This window comes from Hippopotamus amphibius, chromosome 8, assembly GCF_030028045.1.
Source record: "Hippopotamus amphibius kiboko isolate mHipAmp2 chromosome 8, mHipAmp2.hap2, whole genome shotgun sequence".
In the NCBI taxonomy this organism is placed as follows: Eukaryota; Metazoa; Chordata; class Mammalia; order Artiodactyla; family Hippopotamidae; genus Hippopotamus; species Hippopotamus amphibius.
The window spans coordinates 68,258,101-68,276,246 of NC_080193.1; the positions used below are offsets into that span (position 1 = coordinate 68,258,101).

The 18,146-nt window shown below is 36.0% G+C and overlaps 1 protein-coding gene across 7 annotated transcripts in view; it reads left to right on the forward strand.

Moving 5' to 3' along the window:
- RIF1 (replication timing regulatory factor 1) overlaps positions 1 to 18,146 on the forward strand; it is a 57,262-nt gene that overhangs the window by 16,070 nt on the left and 23,046 nt on the right. For 6 of the 7 annotated variants that reach the window (XM_057744467.1, XM_057744469.1, XM_057744470.1 and 3 more), the window contains 10 exons: positions 7,248 to 7,365; positions 7,992 to 8,156; positions 8,341 to 8,451; positions 9,123 to 9,185; positions 9,416 to 9,516; positions 10,982 to 11,068; positions 14,255 to 14,328; positions 14,544 to 14,724; positions 16,034 to 16,141; positions 16,506 to 16,655. In XM_057744467.1, the coding sequence (XP_057600450.1) occupies positions 7,248 to 7,365; positions 7,992 to 8,156; positions 8,341 to 8,451; positions 9,123 to 9,185; positions 9,416 to 9,516; positions 10,982 to 11,068; positions 14,255 to 14,328; positions 14,544 to 14,724; positions 16,034 to 16,141; positions 16,506 to 16,655 (1,158 nt within the window). The remainder of the gene's footprint in view (positions 1 to 7,247; positions 7,366 to 7,991; positions 8,157 to 8,340; positions 8,452 to 9,122; positions 9,186 to 9,415; positions 9,517 to 10,981; positions 11,069 to 14,254; positions 14,329 to 14,543; positions 14,725 to 16,033; positions 16,142 to 16,505; positions 16,656 to 18,146) is intronic. The other variant, XM_057744468.1, reaches the window with a different exon arrangement.

An 18,146-nucleotide genomic window follows, 5' to 3' on the forward strand; every position in this document is an offset into this window, starting at 1 on the left:
GACTCACTTCACTCTGTATGACAGTGTCTGGGTCCATCCATGTCTCTACAGATGTCCTAGTTTCATTGCTTTTTACAGCTGAGTCCATTGCATATGTGTACCACATCTTTTTTACCCATTCATCTGTTGATGGACATTTAGGTTGCTTCCATGTCCTGGCTATTGTAAATAGTGCTGCAATGAACATTGGAGTGCATGTGTCTCTTTGAATTATGGTGTTCTCTGGGTATATGCCCAATAGTGGGATTGCTGGGTCATATGGTAGTTCTATTTTTAGTTTTTCAAGGAACCTCCCTACTGTTCTCCATAGTGGCTGTATCAATTTACATTCCCACCAGCAGTGCAAGAGCATTCCCTTTTCGCCACACTCTCTCCAGCATTTACTGTTTGTAGATTTTTCTGATGATGCCCATTCTAACTGCTGTGAGGTGATACCTCATCGTGGTTTTGATTTGCATTTCTCTAATAATTAGTGATGTTGAGCAGCTTTTCATGTGCATCTTGGCCATCCGTATGTCTTCTTTGGAGAAATGCCTATTTAGGTCTTCTGCCCATTTTTTGATTCGGTTGTTTTTTTGATATTGAGCTGGGTGAACTGTTTATATATTTTGGAGATTAATCCTTCATCTGTTGATTCATTTGCAGATATTTGCTCCCATTCTGAGGGTTGTCTTCTCGTCTTGCTTATAGTTTTCTTTGCTGTGCAGAAGCTTTTCAGTTTGATTAGGTCCCATGTATTTATTTTTGTTTTTATTTCCATTACTTTAGGGGGTGGGTCAAAAAAGATCTTGCTGTGATTTATGTCGAAGAGTGTTCCTCCTGTGTGTTCCTCTAGGAGTTCTATAGTGTCTGGCCTTCCATTTAGGTCTTTAATCCATTTTGAGTTTATTTTTTGTGTATGGTGTTAGGAAGTGTTCTAATTTCATTCTTTTACATGTAGCTGTCCAGTTTTCCCAGCACCACTTATTGAAGAGGCAGCCTTTTCTGCATTGTATATCCTTGCCTCCTTTGTCATAGATTAGTTGACCGTAATTTATCTCTGGGCTTTCTGTCCTGTTCTATCAATCTATATTTCTGTTTTTGTGCCAGTACCATACTGTCTTGATCACTGTAGCCTTGTAATATAGCCTGAAGTGAGGAAACCTGATTCCACCAACTCCATCTTTCTTTCTCAAGATTGCTTTGGCTATTCAGGGTCTTTTGCGTTTCCATACACATCGTAAAATTTCTTGTTCTAGTTCTGTGAAAAATGCCATTGGTAATTTGATCAGGATTGCATTGAATCTGTAAATTGCTTTGGTTAATATAGTCATTTTCACAGTGTTGATTCTTCCAGTCCAAGAACATGGTATGTCTCTCCATCTGTTTGTGTCGTCTTTGATTTCTTTCATTAGTGTCTTATAGTTTTCTGAGTACAGGTCTTTTGCCTCCTTAGGCAGGTTTATTCCTAGCTATTTTATTCTTTTTGTTGCAGTGGTGAATGGGCTTGTTTCCTTAATTTCTCTTTCTGATCTTTCATTTTTAGTGTATAGAAATGCAAGAGATTTCTCTGTGTTAATTTTGTACCCTGCAACTTTACCGAATTCACTGATTAGCTCAAGTAGTTTTCTGATGGCATCTTTAGGTTTTTCTATGTGTAGTATCATGTCATCTGCGAACAGTGACAGTTTTATTTCTTTTCCAATTTGGACTTCTTTTATTTCTTTTTCTTTGATTGCTGTGGCAAGGACTTCCAAAGCTATGTTGAATAGTAGTGGCGAGAGTGGACATCTTTGTCTTGTTCCTGATCTTGAAATGCTTGCAGTTTTTCACCATTGAGAATGATGTTTGCTGTGGGTTTGTCGTATATGGCCTTTATTATGTTGAGGTAGGTTCCCTCTGTGCCCACCTTCTGGAGAGTTTTTATCATAAACGGGTGTTGAATTTTGTCAAAAGCTTTTTCTGCATCAATTGAGATGATCATGTGGTTTGTTAATATGCTGTATCACATTGATTGATTTGCATATATTGAAGAATCCTTGCATTCCAGGGATAAACCCCACTTGATCATGGTGGATGATCGTTTTAATGTGTTGTTGGATTCTGTTGGCTAGTATTTTGTTGAGAATTTTTGCATCTAAAATCATCAGTGATATTGGTCTGTAGTTTTCTTTTTTTGTAGTATCTTTGTCTGGTTTTGGTATCAGGGTGATGGTGGTCTCATAAAATGAGTTTGGGAGTGTTCCTTTCTCTGCAATGTTTTGGAAGAGTTTGAGAAGGATGGGTGTTGGCTCTTCTCTAAATGTTTGATAAAATTCACCTGTGAATCCATCTGGTCCTGGACTTCTGTTTGTTGGGAGATTTTTAATCACATTTTCAATTTCATTACTTGTGATTGGTCTGTTCATATGTTCTATGTCTTCCTGATTCAGTCTTGGAAGGTTATACCTTTCTAAGAATCTGTCCATTTCATCCAGGTTATCCATTTTATTGGCATATAGCTGCTTGTAGTAATCTCTTATGGTGCTTTTTATTTCTGCGGTGTCCGTTGTAACTTCTGTTTCATTTCTAGTTTTATTGATTTGAGTCCTCTCCCTCTTTTTCTTGATGAGTCTTGCTAGAGGTTTATTGATTTTATTTATCTTCTCAAAGAAGCAGCGTTTAGTTTTATTGATTTTTGCTGTTGTTTTCTTTGTTTCTATTTCATTTATTTCTGCTCTGATCTTTATGATTTCTCTCCATCTACTAACTTTGGGTTTTGTTTGCTCTTCTTTCTCTAGTTTCTTTAGGTGTAAGGTTAGATTATTTATTTGGGATTTTTCTTGTTTCTTGAGGTAGGATTGTATTGCTATAAACTTCCCTCTTAGAACTGCCTTTGCTGCATCCCATAGGTTTTGGATCCTTGTGTTTTCATTGTCATTTGTCTCTAGGTATTTTTGGATTTCCTCTTTGATTTCTTCAGTGATCTCTTGGTTATCTAGTAGCATATTGTTTAGCCTCCATGTGTTTGTGTTTTTTACAGTTTTTTTCCTGTAATTGATTTCTAATCTCATAGCATTGTGGTCAGAAAAGATGCTTGATATGATTTCAATTTTCTTGAATTTACCAAGGCTTGATTTTTGACCCAAAATGTGATCTATCCTGGAGAATGTTCCATGTGCACTTGAGAAGAATGTGTAATCTGCTGTTTTTGGATGTAATGTCCTATAGATATCTATTAAATCAAGCTGATTTATTGTGTCATTTAAAGCTTGTGTTTCCTTATGAATTTTCTGTGTGGATGATCTGTCCACTGGTGTAAGTGGGGTGTTAAAGTCCCACACTATGATTGTGTTCCTGTCGATTTCCTCTTTCATACTTATTAGCATTTGCCTTGTGTATTGAGGTGCTCTTATATTGGGTGCATATATATTTATAATTGTTATCTCCTCTTCTTGGATGGATCCCATGATCTTTATGTAGTGTCCTTTCTTGTATCTTGTAACATTTTTTATTTTAAAGTCTATTTTATCTGATATGAGTATTGCTACTCCAGCTTTCTTTTGATTTCCATTTGCATGGAATATCTTTTTCCATCCCTTCACTTTCCATCTGTATGTGTCCCTAGGTCTGAAGTGAGTCTCTTGTAGACAGCATATATATGGGTCTTGTTTTTGTATCCATTCAACCAATCTGTGTCTTTTGGTTGGCGCCTTTAGTCCATTTACATTCAAGGTAATTATTGATATGTATGTTCCTATTACCATTTTCTTAATTGTTTTGTTGTTGTTTCTGTAGGTCCTTTTCTTCTCTTATGTTTCCTGCTTAGAGAAGTTCCTTTAGCATTTGTTGTAGGGCTGGTTTGGTGGTGCTGAATTCTCTTAGCTGTTGCTTGTCTGTAAAGCTTTTGATTTCTCTGTCAAATCTGAATGAGATCCTTGCTGGGTAGAGTATTCTTGGTTGCAGGTTCTTCCCTTTCCTCACTTTAAATGTATTATGCCACTCCCTTCTGGCTTGCAGAGTTTCTGCTGAGAAATCAGCTGTTACCCTCATGGTAGTTCCCTTGTATGTTATTTGCCGTTTTTCCCTTGTTGCTTTTAATAACTTTTCTCTGTTCTTAATTTTTGTCAATTTGACTACTATACGTCTTGGTGTGTTTCTCCTTGGGTTTATCCTGCTTGGGACTCTCTGCCCTTCCTGGACTTGGGTAGCGATTTCCTTTCCCATGTTAGGGAAGTTTTCAACTATAATCTCTTCCAGTATTTTCTCGGGTCCTTTCTCTCTCATCTCCTTCTGAGATCCCTATAATGCGAATGTTGGTGCGTTTAACATTGTCCCAGAGGTCTCTTAGGCTGTCTTCAGTTCTTTTCATTCTGTTTTCTTTATTCTTTTCCACATCGGTGATTACCACCATTCTATCTTCCAGGTCACTTATTCGCCCTTCTGCCTCAGTTAATCTGCTACTGGTTCCTTCTAGTGTATTTTTCCTTTCAGTTATTGTGTTGCATATTTCTGTTTGTTTGCTCTTGAATTCTTCTAGATCTTTGGTAAACTTTTGCAACTTTTCAATCTTTGCATCCAGTCTTTTTTCAAAGTCCTGGATCATCTTCACTATCATTCTGAATTCTTTTTCTGTAAGGGTGCCTATCTCCTCTTCATCTAGTTGTGTTTCTGGTGTTTTATCCTGTCCCTTCATCTGGTACAAAGTCTTTTGCCTTTTCATTTTCTCTCTTTCTGTGGCTGTGGTTTTCAGTTGCACAAGATGAAATACTGCTGATACTGCTTGATTCTGCTGTCTGCCCTCTTGTGGAGGAAGCTGTCCAGGAGGCTCATGGGTGCATCCTGATGGGAGGGACTGATGGTGGGTAGGGCTGGGTGGGCAGAGGTCAGTAAAACTTTAATCAGATTTGGTGGGTGGAGCTCAGTGACAGCTTTAATCTGCTTGTCTGCCAATGGGTGGGGCTGTGTTCCCACCCTGGTGGTCATTTGTCCTGAGGCAATGCAGCACTGGAACTTACAGGCTCTTTGGTGGGGCTAATGGTGGGCTCTGGGAGGGCTCATGCCAAAGAGCACTTCTCAGAACCCCTGCCACCAGTGCCCCTGTCTCCTCGGTGAGCCACAGCTGCCCATCACCTCTGCAGGCAACCCTCCAACACCAGCAGGTAGGTCTGGTTCAGTCTCCTGTGGGGTCACTGCTCCTTCCACCTGAGTCCTGGCGAGCACACTTGTTTGTGTGCCCTCCAAGAGTGGAGTGTGCGTTTCCCGCAGTCCTGTGGAGGTCCTGCAGTCAAATCCTGCTGGCTTTCAAAGTCTGGTTCTCTGGGGATTCCTCCTCCCATTGCTGGACCCCCAGGTTAGGAAGCCTGATGTGGGGCTCAAAACCCTCAGGACTTCTGCAGTATAACCTTTCTCCAGCTTGTGAGTCACCCACCCAGGATTTATGGGATTTGATTTTAATGTGATTGCGCTCCTCCTACCATGATTGCGCCCCTCCTACTGTTTCATTGCGGCTTCTCCTTTGTCTCTGGATGTGGGGTGTTATTTTTGGTGAGTTCTGGAGTCTTGCTGTTGATGAATGTTCAGCAGTTAGTTGTAATTCCAGTGCTCTTGCAAGAGGGAGTGAGTGCATGTCCTCCTATTCTGCCATCTTGTGTTCTGTTTTGTTTATGGTTTCCTTTATAGAAGGTTGTAAATTTGATTAGGTCCCATTTGCTTATTTTTGCTTATATTTTTATTGCCTTTGGGAGACTGACCTAAGAAAACATTGCTACAGTTTATGTCAGAAAATGTTTTCTAGGAGTTTTATGGTGTCATGTCTTATGTTTAGGTCTTTAAGTCATTTTGAGTTTATTTTTGTATGTGGTGTCAAGGAATGTTCTAACTTCATTGATTTACATGCGGCCCTCGAACTTTTCCAGCACCACTTGTCAAACAGACTGTCTTTTCTCCCTTGTATATTCTTGCCTCCTTTGTCGAAGATTAATTGACCGTAGGTGTGGGTTTATTTCTGGGCTCTCTATTCTTTTCCATTGATCTACATGTCTGTTTTTTTGTGTCAATAGCATGCTGTTTTCATTACTTTGTAGTTTTGTAATGTAGTCTGAAGTCTGGGAGGTTTATGCCTCCTGCTTTGTTCTTTTTCCTCAGGATTGCTTTGGCAATTCAGGGTCTTTTATGGTTCCATATAAATTTTAAGATTATTTGTTCTAGTTATGTAAATAATGTCATGTGTAATTTAATAGGGATCCCGCTAAATCTGTAGATTGCTTTGGGTAGTTTGGCCAGTTTAACAACTAATTCTTTCAATCTAAGAACATTGGATATCTTTCCATTTAAGTCATCTTCAGTTTTCTTTATTAATGTTTTATTGTTCTCAGTATATGTCTTTTACCTCCTTGGTCAGGTTTATTCCTAAGTTTGTTTTTGTTTTTACTTTTTATTTTATATTGGAGTATAGTTGATTAACAATGTTGTGATAGTTTCAGGTATACAGCTGATAGTTTCAGGTGTACAGCAAGTATTTTTTTTTTTGATCTGATTTTAAAAGGGATTTTTTTTTTACTTTCCCTTTCCAATATTTTGTTAGTGTAAAGAAATGCAACATATTTCTGTATGTTAATCTCATATCCTGCACACCTTGTGAAATTCGTTTATTAGTTCTTCCTCAAGTATACTTGGATTTTTTTAGCAAGTTCTTTTTAAACTTTTAATTGCTTAATAAAGGTTTTAAACTCAGAGTATGAACATAAAATTGGAGATTGATTTTAATATGTCACTGGGGTCATAGTTTTTTCAAATTCTACCATCATAAGTTCCTAGTAGGCTAATCTTACCCAGTTGTCCCACCCATTCTTTGGCATAATCTACTCATTGGCTAGATTTGATAGGTATTGGAATGATCTTGGAAGTAAGCTTGGAGTTGTCTTAGTTCGTATTTTCTTATGGTGTTTTTTAAAAAATTTAAAATGGTCAATAGCATTAAAACTCAAATAGCTCTTATTCGTAAGAGCTATTTATGTGTATAATTTTCCATCTGGAGTGTAGAGTTGAAGTTTAGAGATAGTACATACTTAGGGCAAATATAATTGTAATAAAAATTTTCACTTTTCCAAGTTTCAGTTTTTTACCCTGTGCATCAAAAAGGCCGATAAAATTTCAAAATATCAAAACAATTGAGATTGCTTCTTAAGGAAATTTAACTGTATTATGAAAGACTTTAAAAAATATGACAGTTACGCATATTTACAGATACTGTTCCCTCTGTCTCTTTTTTTTTTTAACCCCAATAGGTTTGTGTGCCTCTGATTCAAAGCACAATAAGCATTGATTCTAATCCTTCACCTCAGGGGAGTTCATCTCGTGTAGCTACTTCTCCAGGTTTAAATCCTGCGACCCCTGTACACAAAGGTAAGAGGTAGACCTACTTGGGGTTTTTTCCCTTTATTTTTTAAAGAAGGCTTTGAATAAAGTCTTTGCTCCATGTAATTCACATAATTTTGGTAGCCTTATCACAAAATTTTGTCTGTTTTCTTAATGTGTGACTGCTTACTGCTGTCATTGCGTTATTGTAGTTGGCTAAGATCAACTTTTTTCCACTGTGTTATGTGAAGTGCATTACAGACTTTTACGTTTATTTCAGAATTAGAATCTTAAAGTTATTATTAAAATAACACATCTTAACATATGTAAGAAAGGTGGGTTAGTATGTATATCAGTGAAAGAAAATTATTTGCTGTTCCTATTTTACGTTAACTATTCTGAGTAAAATTTTTATATTTAGGTTTTAGGAATGCCTGCATGTTAATATTAAGGCATGAATTAATGCCTGAGACTTATTTTCATTTAAATGGTGTGTGATACTAGTCTTGTTCTTAACCTAGTAAGAGTAGTATTTAACTACGAACTCTTGTGGGCTTTAAACAGATTATTTACTTTAAAGGTACATTGCATTGAAATGAAGTAAACGAAATATATTTATTTGGGTAGCTAATTCAGTTGTACATAACTTATCAGTTTTGTTTGTTCTTTTAAAGGTGCTTCTCCATATGGAGCTCCCCGGATGCACTTGAGTTCAAATTTTGCTGGAATGGCCACAATCCCCTCTATACAACTTTTGGGGCTTGAAATGTTGCTTCATTTTTTGTTGGGTCCAGAAGTCTTGTGTTTTGCTAAGCAAAACAAACTTACGCTGAGCTTAGGTATGTAATTGTTTTAAAAATAATTTCAAGTATTAAAACAGTTCAGAACACTACATTGGGTTGAGGAAAGAGATTTTATAGTTTTTTTTTAATAGAAAACATATCAGACCACCTTACATTTTATATTGAGAAATTTATTTCATAAAGCTTTGGTTTTGCATAATTGTCTTTTTTTCTCTTTTAGAGCCACTCAAACATCCATTAATCAGCAGCTCTTCTTTTTTTTCCAAACACGCAAGTACATTTATCACTGCTGTTCATGATAGCTTTGTTGCGATTGGAAAAGATGCTTCTGGTAAATATTTAAGAAAAGATTTTTATTATTTAAACCGGTTTTTAAAAAGAAGATAATATGTAGTGCCACCTGTTTCCAAATTGTGATGCAGGAGCTTTACATATAATTCATTTGATCCTCACAGCAGCCTTCTGTGTTAGCCCATTTTGCAGATAAGGAATTGTGTTGTACAGCAAGTAAATAACTTGTGCAAAGTTACATAGTAAGTGATGGAGCTATGATTCAGACCTGGGCTGTAAGATTTTTGTATCTACACCTAAACTCCTCCTGTGTTCTAAAGCCTATCAAATAATGATGACAAATTTCAAAAGTTAGTTTGCTGTTGAACTGGCTGGAAAAATTTTTTCTAGTGGCTTTCAGGTATCCTTCAGAACCTTTAATTGCTTTTTTTGTCTGAAAAGTGAAAGGTGTTCAATACAGAAAGTACGGTCAATGGAAAAAAAGAATTACCTTGAATATGTTACAGTCCTTTTGGAAAAAACATTTCTCTCATTAAACAAAAATGAGGTGATAGTGTATTATAAACTGATTACAAGGTTGACGATTACAAGTAGAATTATATTTTATATTTTTATGTATTGCTCAATTTCTTTCTGTAGTATAAATTTGAAAGGGAGAGCCTTTGTTGTCATATCTACTGCATTCTAAAGTACCTTTGTTTTGTTTGGCAGATGCAGTTATCAATGCTGTTTGGAAAGAGCTAATTAGCTTGGTGAAGTCAGTTATTGAATCTGGTAAGCACTATAATGATCAAAAGATTTGTATAGCACTCAGTGAATTGTTTGGCTTTCATATAAAAATTTATTTTAAAATCATTTTTTGAAGTATCATATCTTCCAGACTTTACTTTTAAACAAAGCTTTTTATTTAGGTTAAAAAAAAAAATTTAATAGCTCTCTGAGTATGTTTTTACCTCTGAAGAATACACGTTTAGAACTATACCCTGCCTTTTGCTTTTTGATAGGTAACAAAAAAGAGAGACCAGGTTCTGAAGTTTTGACTCTTTTATTAAAATCTTTGGAAAGCGTAGTGAAGTCAGAAGTATTTCCTGTATCGAAAACACTGGTAAGTGTAATACCTATATGCTGGAATTTTAAAACTATATTCTGAAATTGAATTTTATATCAAAGGTGCTAGCACAGATTTTGGGAAGATATTTTATATCAGATATTTATCAGCAATTTAGCCCTGTAATAAATGCTGTTCCATTGACTTTAGAATCATTTGAAACCTTCTTAATAAAGTAAATGACGACAGTGGCAACTACAAAAATCTTCCAGTGTGATAAGAAAAAGAAGAGGCCATACTGAGGAAATGGGATAAGGGGTGTGAAACTTGAACTGAAGAAACTCAGATGAATACTAATTTCATGACAAGATTGTTGAGCTCCATTAATTGTTAGTTTATACGTTTAAAAAAAATCTGGTAATAATCTTTGCATTCAAAATATGTCCTATATAGTAGAGAAGGAAAAAGTGAATTGGATATACTTTTTGTAATAGTGAGTTTCGCAAAATAAGCTGCAGATGGAACAAACCATACCCTTCCATAAATTCTGAGTCTGTTTCCTATGTGTCATGACAGCCATATCTACTGTGGCAACAGAAGGTAGTGGTTAATAGCAAGGGCTTTGGTACAAACTAGGTTGAACCTCAGCTCAACTGTTAAGTGCGTGAACTTGGATGCTGTCTACTTTCTTGCCTCTATAAAGAGGAGATGTAGTAGTAGTTCATAATTAAGTGAGTTGATAAATGCAGAGCACTGTAGGGCTGGAACAGAATCAATGTGTCAGCAAAGGCTGATAATTATCATTAGTGTATGTCAAATGAGAACATGTGAAAGCAGATTTTCACACTATTTTTGTCATGTTATGTCACTTATGTGACAGTTCAGGTTAATAGCAGTATAGTAATATTTTTGGTTGGCAGTTTGGTAGACTGTCACATTTGAGAGGTGTGTCTTAGATCCAGCTTCTAGTTAGCAGTCCTTTGAAATATTTGGTTCTGGCACTCGTGAGTACATAATTGATTGCAGAATTTCTTTTTGTAGTATAAAAAATGAAAATAGTTTCAAGGACCATTAATTTTTAAAAAGTTTGAAAAAACTGCACATTCATTTCAGTTAAGAATGTGTCTCCGTAGACTGATGTGAAAACACAGTCAGGTGAAGAAAGTCAGTTCCAGAGTATCTCATAGTATAATATTATTAATGGTATAAAACAATAGGTAAATGACCGCCAGTCTAGGAACTTATGTTTGTTTCTGTACTTACATATATGGAAATTTAGGTCTAAAAAAATAAACTCCAGACTGATAGCATTGATTATTCCTGGAGATAAGAAAGGACTTTGTCATTTTATTATTTATATTTCTGTGTTTGAACATTTTAAGGTAATGAGAATGTATTTACATTAATGAGTGAACATTACTTATAATAAATTGTTAAATATATATAGCTAATACTATTAGATTTTTACTAAGTAAGGTACAACTTTTATGGCTAATACAATAAAACTTTTTGTCTTTTTTAGGTTCTCATGGAAATTACAATTAAAGGACTTCCTCAGAAAGTATTAGGTTCTCCAGCATATCAGGTTGCTAATATGGATATTCTTAATGCAAGTATCTTAAATGTAATGATACTAAATTAGCTAATAAGCAAAAAGATCCATGGTATTTGTTTTTCTTAAGGTAGTGAAACTTAGATTACAAAGTTATAAGAGAATTAAATTTGAATATGTTATATTAAAGGAAAAAGTGATAAAGTATAGGCATACCTCAGAGATACTGCAGGTTTAGTTCCAGACCACTGCCAAGAAAGTGAATGTCACAATAAAGCAAGTCACATGAAACTTTTGGTTTCCCACTGCATGTGAAAGTTATGTTTACACTATACTGTAGTCTAAAAGTGTGAGTAAATAGCATTATCCCCCCCCCCAAAAAAAAACCCAACGTAAATACCTTAATGTAGAAGTACTTTATTGCTAAAAAATGCTACCTATCATGCAAGCCTTCAGTGGTTCATAATCTTGTTTTACTGCTGGGGGGGTCTTTTCTCCATATTGATATCTGCTGACTGATCAGAGTGATGTTTGCTGAGGGGTGGGGTGGCTGTGGCAATTTCTTAAAATAAGACAACAGTGAAGTTTGCTGTGATTGATTCTTCCTTTCACAAATGATTTCTCTGTAGCGTGATGCTTTTGGATAGCGTTTTACCCACAGTAGAACTTCTTTTAGAATTGGAGTTAGTCCTCTCAAACTCTACAGCTGCTTTATCAACTGAGTTTATGTAATGTTCTAAATCCTGTTGTCGTTTCAGCAGTCTTCACAACATCTTTACCAGGAGTAGGTTCCATCTTAAGAAACCACTTTTTTTGCTCATCTGTAAGAATAAACTCCATACCTGTTAAAATCTTATCATAAAATTAGAGCAGTTCATTCACATCTTCAGGTTCCAGTCCTAATTCTAGTTCTTTGCTATTTCTTTCACATCTGTAGTTACTTCCTCCACTGAAGTCTCGAACCCCTGTAAGTCATTCAGGAGGGTTGGATGCAGCTTCTTCCAAACTCCTGTTTATGTTGCTGTTTTGACCTCTTCCCATGAATCATGAATGTTCTTCATGGCATCTAGAATGATGAATCCTTTCCATAAGGTTTTCAGTTTACTTTGCCCAGGTCCATCAGAGGAATCACTCTTTATGGCAGCTGTAACCTTATGAAATGTATTTCTTAAAGGCTTGAAAGTAGAAATTACTCCTTGATCTGCAGACTGGATGTTGTGTTAGCAGGCATGAAAACATTAGTCTCATTGCACATCTTCATCAGAGGGCTCTGTTGTCCAGGTGCATCATCAATGAGCAGTAATGTTTTTGGTTTTTGTATTTATTGCTTGATTGATTGCTGCGTTGGGTCTTCATTGCTTCTCAAGGACTTTCTCTAGTTGTGGCGAGCGGGCGCAATTCTTTGTTGTGGTGCGGTGGCTTCTCTTGTTGCAGAGCAGGCTCTAGGCCTGCAGGCTTCAGTAGTTGCTGTACGTGGGCTCAGTAGTTGTGGCATGCAGGCTCTAGAGCACGGGCTCAGTAGTTGTGGCACACAGGCTTAGTTGCTCCATCACATGTGGGATCTTCTCAGACCAGGGATTGAACCTGTGTCCCCTGCATTGGCAGGCAGATTCTTAACCACTGTGCCACCAGGGAAGTCCCAGCAGTAATATTTTGAAAGGAATCTTTTTTTTCCCCCTCCTTGAGCAGTAGTTCTCAGCAGTGGGCTTAAAATAGTCAGTAAACCATGTTTTAAACAGATGAGTTGTCATCCAGGGTTTGTTTCATTTATATACAGCACAGGCAGAATTGGTTTAGCATAATTCTTAAGGGCCCTAGGGTTTTGGGGATTTTGTGAACGGTATTGGCTACAACTTAGAGTCACTGGCTGCATTAGCCCCTAATAAAAGGCAGCCTGTCATTTGAAGTGGACATTTTTTCCTCTCTAGGTATGAAAGTCTTATATGGCTTCATCTTCCAATACAAGGCTGTTTTATCAACAGATAGAAAAATCTATTGTTTAGGGTAACCACCATCATTATTAATTAGCTAGATCCTCTGGCTAACTTGATACAGCTTCTGTATCAACACTTGCTGCATCACCTTGCACTTAAATGTTACAGAGAGGGCTATTTCCTTAAATCTTGTGAATCAGCCTCTGCTAGTGTTACACTTTTCTTCTGCAGCTTCCTCACCTCTCAGTCTTCATAGCATTGCAGAGTTAGAACCTTGCTGTGGATTAGGTTTTGGCTTAAGGGAATGTTGTAGCTGATTTGATCTATCTAGACTACTAAAGCTTTCTCCATTATCAACAATAAGGCTGTTTTGCTTTCTTATTCTTGTGTTCACTGAAGTAGCATTCACAACTTTGCTGACTTGCACAAGAGACCTAGCTTTTGACCTTTCTTGACTTTTGACATGCCTTCCCTATTAAGCTTAATCATTTGTAGCTTTTGATTGAAAGTGAGAGGTGTGCAACTCTTCCTTTCACTTGAACATTTAGAGGCCATGGTAGCATTATTAATTAGTCTAAATGCATTACTATTGTCTCAGGGAATGGGGAGGCGGGAGAAGAGGGGGAGAGACAGGATGATGGCTTAATATTTTCAAATATTAAGTTTGGAAATTTGTGAAAACTACCAGAATGTTGTGACAGAGACATGAAGTGAACAAATGTTGTTAAAGAAATGATGTGAGTAGACTTGGTCAGCATAGGGTTGCCACAGACCTTCAATATGTAAAAAATGCCATATCTGCAAAGCACAATAAAACAAGGTACACTTGTTATAATTAATGTGAAGAATTAAGGATGGCACTGTTAATGGAACTATTTTACTGGATTAAACTAGGATTCTAGAAGGAAAGGTTTCTCTTTGCTTTTATATAATAATAGTTTTGGTTACTGTTACAAATTTTGGAAGCTTAGTAACATTGGCTAAGTTACGGTGAAATATATTTAATTTCTTCTGGTTGTAGGTATTGTTGATCCAGCAAGTTTTAAGTCAGCGTTGGTTTTGTATGTGGAATCTCTCACTATGCTTCAGTTGCTCGTGTAGATGTGACAGCTATGATTAAAATAAAGAGCTTGATTTTTCTGTGTAGTTTGTGGAAGTACATTTGCTATCATCTTTGTCATCTCAAGTAATTTCGAAATGTCAGTTTAAAAGGGTCATGTTTCACATAACTGATTGTAGGAAACGTGTAAAAAGAAGAGTGTACTATTTGTAACAAGAAGATTGATTGCCATCTCCCATCTTTCTTCAGGGAACTCCTGCTTTGTTCTTAATTCAGTTGATTTTCAATAGTAATCTATTGGAATGTGGTGTAGAAGATGAAAGGTAATTTTAAACAGTGTTTTGTTTACCTTGGCAAGTTATGTGGTGAATGATATTCTTTTGAGTTACACTATAAATTTTTTTAAAAATTAAATCAAAATAAGAGTTGGGATTCTTTTAGTTTTTTTGTTACTTATTTTTATAACTTTGCTATAATGTAATTAATGTATTTTTGCAGAAAGTACAGTTAATGCAGAGTTCAAAATTTCTTTCTCCAGGTTTTTTCTCAGCCTGGAAACACTTGTAGGCTGTGTTCTTTCTGGTCCAACTTCACCACTAGCTTTCACTGACTCTGTGTTAAATGCTATTAATCAAAATGCAAAGCAGTTGGAAAACAAGGAGCATCTTTGGAGAATGTGGAGTATTGTAGTCACCCCATTAACTGAATTGATTAATCAGGTATGTAAGTCAGCTGCATGTTCCCCCAAAATTTAAGTAATATCTTCCCTTTTGTTTCTTCCTTGTTAGAGCTCAGGGGTATATGAATAGAAGTTTGTATTTGAATGGAAGATATTACTTTTTTTTTTTTCTTCAGGATTGGTTAATTTTCTACTCTTTAGATAAGTTTATTTCTTTTCATAGTGTTTCTGCCTTATTCAAGAAATGTAATTAATGTATTTTTGCAGAAAGTACAGTTAATGAGGACTAAACATTCCTGTATCTATATCTTGGATTCTTTCATTTGTACTGTGGGGAATAATATGGGTATCTGGACTAGACTGTATATTCTTAGGATTCCACGGTCGAGTTATATTGATGATTACCTCAAAGCCATATAGTGTTCCTAAATCATTAATTGTTGAGAATTGACTAACTCTTATATTTAAATACTTTAAACAAAGTGGCAATATTGGCAGGGTATGGAGCTCAAGTTCTGTCACTATTAATAGTTCATCAGCTGCTTTGTCAGTCTTTAAATGGAATTATTCTTTGTGAAATAGTCTGTTGCAACTCTCAAATGGAGTGAAGACTCCAAAGAATTTATGTGATTATACAGTAGCCCTTATTTTGGCTACTCAAGCCAACACTCCATTAAACATATTCTCTGGAAGAAAAAAGTTTATGTTTCTAAATTGTTTCCCACTATTTGAAGGATGCTAGAAGCCCTTTTTATTAAGTCCTTGCTTGAATCTACCTTGTGTATATAGTAAAAGATTTTGGAGTCACCTTTGGGATTCTTTATTTAGGACTTAAAACACAGCGTGTTGTTTCCCAGGGTTGTTTAAAAAATTACCATGAACTAGTGGCTTAAATCAACAGGATTTTATTTTTTTATAGCTCTTGAGCCCAGAATTTCAAAATCAAGGTGTTGGTGTGGTTTCTTCTGGAGCTTTGAAGGAGAGTGTGTTTCATACTTCTCTTAGCTTCCAGCAATTCTTGATATTCCTTGGCTTGTGAATGCATCACTCCAGTCTCAGCCTCCATCTTCACATGGCATTCTTCAAAGTATCTTCTATTTAACCTCCCCTTTTGTTGTAAGGACACCAGTTATTGGATTAGCGCCCACCCTATATTGGCATGACTTCATTATTGCATGATTGCATCTGCAAAGACCCTATTTCCAAAGGTTACAGAGGTTAGGAGTTCACCATCTGTTGAACATCTCAATGCTGGAGACACAGTTCTACTCACTACACATAGTAAGATGTTACTACTTCGGGCTAGATTAGATGGTGATTTGTCTAACTTCATTATTTTTCTTTTTCAGACCAATGAAGTGAATCAAGGTGATGCCTTAGAACATAATTTTAGTGCCATCTATGGTGCACTGACTTTACCAATAAACCATATTTTTTCAGCACAGAAAATTCCAGTGGTAAGGCAAATTTTTACTTGAGAAATTTGCATTTTTCTGAAAATATTATGTCACCCTTAATAATGAACTCTTATAGTAATTTTACCTAAAACAAGACTTTCTTATGACTTATAATCAGCTTAAGGGAAAGGAAGGTGGTGAAGGAAGAGAGAAATTCCTTTTGACCTTTGATAATTGTTGATATATTGGCATTAATACAGTTTTTCAGTTAGAGCTCTGTGGAGGTGGGCAAACTCACTACCCCATACTAGTCTCTTCTTAGACACCTTAAATGTTACCGTGTTTTTAGTGTCAAAGATGTATTCTGTTAGGTGTTTTGATGTGTAGATACACATTTTCTAAATTTCTTTTTTATTGTTACTAGGCCACCATGAAGACCTTACTTAAAACTTGGTCAGAATTATATAGAGCATTTGCTCGCTGTGCAGCTTTGGTGGCAACTGCAGAGGAGAATTTGTGCTGTGAGGAACTTTCTTCCAAGATAATATCCAGTTTGAAAGAGGAAGTCCTTTCAGTGAGTTTATCCTGATACTCCTGATACTGACCTTTTTTTTTGCATGTAAAGGATTCTTTTCAAGTAAATAGAGATAACATTTGTAAACTATCATTTACTAATGCTTATAGTTTATAAGTAATGAAGTTAATGTATAAAACAAGTAACAGCTTTGTGAGACAGTTTTCTGTCTTTGGACTCCAAGGTCCGTGTGTCAGGACCATTTAGCAGTGATGTACTTTTGCTGTTCTGTTGTGTGCTTGTGTCATTCTAGATGAACAGTACAAGGACCTTGCTGTCCTGGACCTTTATCATATCTGTTAGCTCTTTAAAGTCTATCTTTGGAAGTTTCTAGACCTAAAAATGTAGGTCCCTATTCACTCCTTTCCCTTACTCTGTAAAAAGAATAACTGCTGTCAGCAGTTTGCTATGTATCATTCAAGAACGGACCTCTTTCTTTCTATTCATAAGTTACATATTTATACTCATATATGTACATGAATACAGTATTGTATTTATTTACTCTGAAGCATTTTTTTTTATCTGTAAAGATAGATTTCTAGTTTTTGATAGTGGTTACCCCTGCCGAGAAGAAGTATTTATAATATTCTTTTTAAAAAAATATTGGCATAATTCTGATCATGGTATTTTGATACTATAGTATTTGTCAGAGTGACTTTAAAAATGTAAATCAGATTAAAATACTTCTGTGGCTTTTTGTTGCATTTGGAATAAAAATATGAACTGCTTACAACGGCCCATGAAGCTTGTGCTTCCTTCTTCAAAGAATCTTATTTAACTAGTTTTATTAATTTCTATCTTAGCATCTTGTTACCAAAATCGTTCGTGTACTTCGTTCTGTAACTTCATGCACACTCCATGAGATTGGGGACATTCTGTCTTGTTGATGTATATCCCTGGCTTTTATCTGGCCACATAGACAGTGAATTTGTTGAATGCTTTTATAATTGTTAGGGAGAAAATTAGTTTGAAAATTTGACCCTAAGCTTTCACCTTTAAATTATTGTCTTGGGTAGGCTTAAATCTTTATTCTTTTCTGCAAGAAACTTTGAGTCTATCAGGTTTTATAAAATACCCTGTTGGGGTTTTGCTTGTCATTGGTTGGTTGTCTTGCACTCATAGGTTAATCTGTAAAGAGAGTTTACATCTTTATAATAAGTTTTTTTATTCAGGAATATTTATTTAGTTTTGAACTTAACCAAGCTTGCTTGATTTGGGGGCGTTTCATAGCTGTTTTTCAGCTACTGTAAATGATCTCTTCCCTGCCCATACTTGCTTGCTGTTGGAGTATATGAAATCTGTTGGTAATGTGCATTTCCTGTGTGCTAAAACAATCTTGTGTCCTTGAGATACCCTTCTTGGTCACAGTGAAAATCTTTTTTTTTTTCTTTTTAGAAGAACTTTATTTTTTGGCTGTCTCGGGTCTTTGTTGCTTTGCGCAGGCTGTCTCCAGCTGTAGCAAGCTGAGGCCTCTCACCATGGTGGCTTTTA